We start from the raw sequence: 3,024 nt of genomic DNA, 5'->3' as shown, positions 1-3,024 counted from the left end.
CTCCATCTAAAACTCGAGTGAGAGCACTGGAGAGAGCAAGAAGTGAAGCGTGGCATAGCTTGTCATTGTTGCATCTCCATCTGAGGTAGTGAAGCATGGTTTTGAATCCCAAGAGCCTCCCTTTCCTCAAACTGGCCCTGGTCCTGGTCTTGACAGCTTCCTTGTTGTTCACCATCTTGTTCAACGGCCAGCACCTCTCATACTTGCTGCGCCCCATCTGGGATACTCCTCCCCCTCCCTTCCACTCCCTCGTCCACTACTACTCCCCCAACTCCTCCCTCTCTCACCTCTGCTCCCTCCATGGTTGGTCCCTCCGCCCTTCCCCCCGTCGCGTCTTTGACGCTGTCATCTTCAACAATGAATTGGACCTCCTCGAGATCCGTTGGCATGAACTCCTCCCTCATGTCTCCAAGTTCCTTCTCGTCGAGTCCAACTCTACTTTCACTGGCCTCCCCAAGCCCCTCTTGTTCGCCCTCAACAGACATAGATTCAAATTTGCAGAGCCCAAGATCGTGCATCATGTCTGCCCAGGGCGGGATTTGCGAAAAGGGGAAAGCCCCTTCGTTTTGGAGAGCCAGCAGCGACAAACCATGACCCGGGTCCTGGCCCAGTCCGGCATCCAAGCCGGAGATCTGATTATCATGTCGGATGTTGATGAGATACCCAGTGCGCACACAGTGGAATTGCTCAGATGGTGCGACAACATACCTTCGGTGTTACACCTCCAGATGAACAACTACCTCTACTCCTTCGAGTTTCTTGTGGACAAAAGCAGCTGGCGAGCTTCCGTTAGTGTGTACAATCCCGGAGTTACAGGCTACAATCACATGAGGAAAGTAGATGCCATCTTACCCGAAGCAGGATGGCACTGCAGCTTCTGCTTTCGCCACATAAGAGATTTCGCCTATAAGATGAGAGCCTACAGCCATGCTGATCGGGTGAAATCTTCTCGATTTTTGAATTACGACAGGATACAGGATATCATCTGCAAAGGCAGTGATCTGTTTGATATGCTCCCTGAGGAGTACTCTTTCCGGGAGCTAATAGGGAAGCTGGGTTCTGTGCCTCATTCATACTCGGCGGTGCATCTGCCCATGCATCTACTGAACAATCCTGATAAGTTCCATTATCTTCTTCCTGGGAACTGTATGCGTGACCCTGCGCCATGATGCCTCAGAACTTTTAGAGCCTCGAGCAGGCACTCGGCTAAACAAGTTAGACAGCTTAACAAAGCTGTTGACATCTGAATACGTTCAATGGCCATCCAAGGGAAGACAAAATTTCAAGATACACATCAGAATGTCTAACAGGAAATCGAGCTGTAGGATTTCCTTGATGTATGTGTAGGATTTCAATGGCCATTCAAAAGAGATTTGAAGGATCTCTTTTAAAGGAAGATAATTTTCAAGATAGACATCAGAATGTACAACAGGTAATCGAGCTGTAGGATCTTCTTGATGCATCTGTAGGATTTCCTTAATGCATGTGCAGGATTTCAATGGCCGTCCAGAAGAGATTCGAACAAGAAATTGAGCTGTACGATTTCCTTGATGCATGCCTCTCATTGCTCCTTCTACTTCTTTTGTCATTGCTCCTTCGATTCTATGGTAAATTTGCACGGCCGTTTTTCGATAACATTCCTTGTGTTCATTTGTACTCCTTGGTGAACTTCTTGATGTCTAGTATATTAGGGCCTTATGTCATGGAAGGGAAATACATAAGAAATAGCTATTTCTCTTATGGAGGGCAAATGCACCATGGGAAATAGAAGGGAAATAGGTGGGAAATAGGGTGGGACCATGGGAAATAGCACTCCATGCTCTAGTCCTCAAGGTGCTATTTTCCACTCTTGAGAATCATTGATGTGACATTTTCTTTATAGCGTGTCTCATTTTCCCTTGGATCATTATGTCCTGCGTCATATCAAAATTAGGCTCTTCCAAGGGAAAAGCATCCAAAATAGCCATCATTATTTCCCTCCTTTTTTTCCCCCATGACATAATCCCGTTACTAGCATTGCTTGTGGCTATGCAAACCTTTTGGTTTCCTTTTTTTTAAGGTCATCGTTTTGGTATCCCTAACGGGCTTATGTCATGGAGGGGAAAAAGGGGGAGAATAATGATGGCTATTTTGGATGCTTTTGCCTTGAAAGAGCCCAGTTTTGATGTTTTTCGTATGATGCATGACATAATGATGCAAGGGAAAATGAGACATGCTATAAAGGAAATGTCATATCAATGATTCTCAAGAGTGGGAAATAGCACCTTGAGGTCTAGAGCTATTTCCCCTTGTCTCACCCTATTTCCCATGGTGCATTTGCACAGCATAACAGAAATAGCTATTTCTTACGTATTTTTCCCTTCCATGACATAAGGCCCTAAGATCATCCTTAAGGACTTCACTTTCACTATGGCTTTAGGATTGTGTCTCACAGCATGCCTTTGTTATTCTTTGTGCAAGTTTGTGGCCAGCTTTTAAGTATAGCCTTCCCTTTGCTAGATTTTAGTTTGCTTGGCTTTCACAAAGGATCTATTGGAAGGCTCTTTTCCTCTCATGGGCATAAGTAATGCACATCCACAAGTCGCTCCTACGAGCCATCAAACCTTGCAACACAAATTTAGAACATGCATTTGAAACATAGTAGCTTGCTATGTGTCGACTCAGGGGTAGGCATAGAGCCCCACTAGTCTACCATGGATAGGATAGGTGCCACATTGCGGACAGATTCGGATACCATGTTAGAGAAACATGGTATTGTTAGGACATAGGGCTCCCATTGCATACTTGCACATGTCCTTAAAGCTCTAAAAGCTCCTAATTAGACTTGCTTGAGGCTCAAATCCTCCATTATATTCAAGGCTCACCAAGGCCTAAAGTCCCTCACTAATCATGTGTCAACAACACATAAGAGCCTTCTGCCCTCTTCTCCACATTAGGCTAGTTAGGCCGCATTTCAAGTATCCACAAGGGGTTGGACAACATCTTCCAACATTAAAGGCTTCATAATATGTACCTCTACTCAAC

General features: G+C 45.3%; 1 protein-coding gene across 1 annotated transcript; it reads left to right on the top strand.

Annotated features, from left to right (window-relative positions):
- On the top strand, nt 1-1,509 carry LOC147889662 (uncharacterized). The gene has a single exon (XM_087391396.1). The coding sequence runs from the start codon at nt 96-98 to the stop codon at nt 1,167-1,169; it is 1,074 nt and encodes a 357-aa protein (XP_087247522.1). The 5' UTR covers nt 1-95; the 3' UTR covers nt 1,170-1,509.
- Nucleotides 1,510-3,024: the final 1,515 nt, after the last annotated feature.

This window comes from Dipteris shenzhenensis, chromosome 20, assembly GCF_047967505.1.
Source record: "Dipteris shenzhenensis isolate YYH24624 ecotype China chromosome 20, Dip_SZ_1.0, whole genome shotgun sequence".
Classification (NCBI taxonomy): domain Eukaryota; kingdom Viridiplantae; phylum Streptophyta; class Polypodiopsida; order Gleicheniales; family Dipteridaceae; genus Dipteris; species Dipteris shenzhenensis.
Note: the sequence above shows the minus strand (reverse complement) of the source record. Positions and strands in the feature narration are given on the sequence as shown.

Coding starts and splice junctions, on each gene's coding strand:
- LOC147889662 (XM_087391396.1), top strand. CDS start 96: ATGGTTTTGAATCCCAAGAGCCTCCCTTTCCTCAAACTGGCCCTGGTC.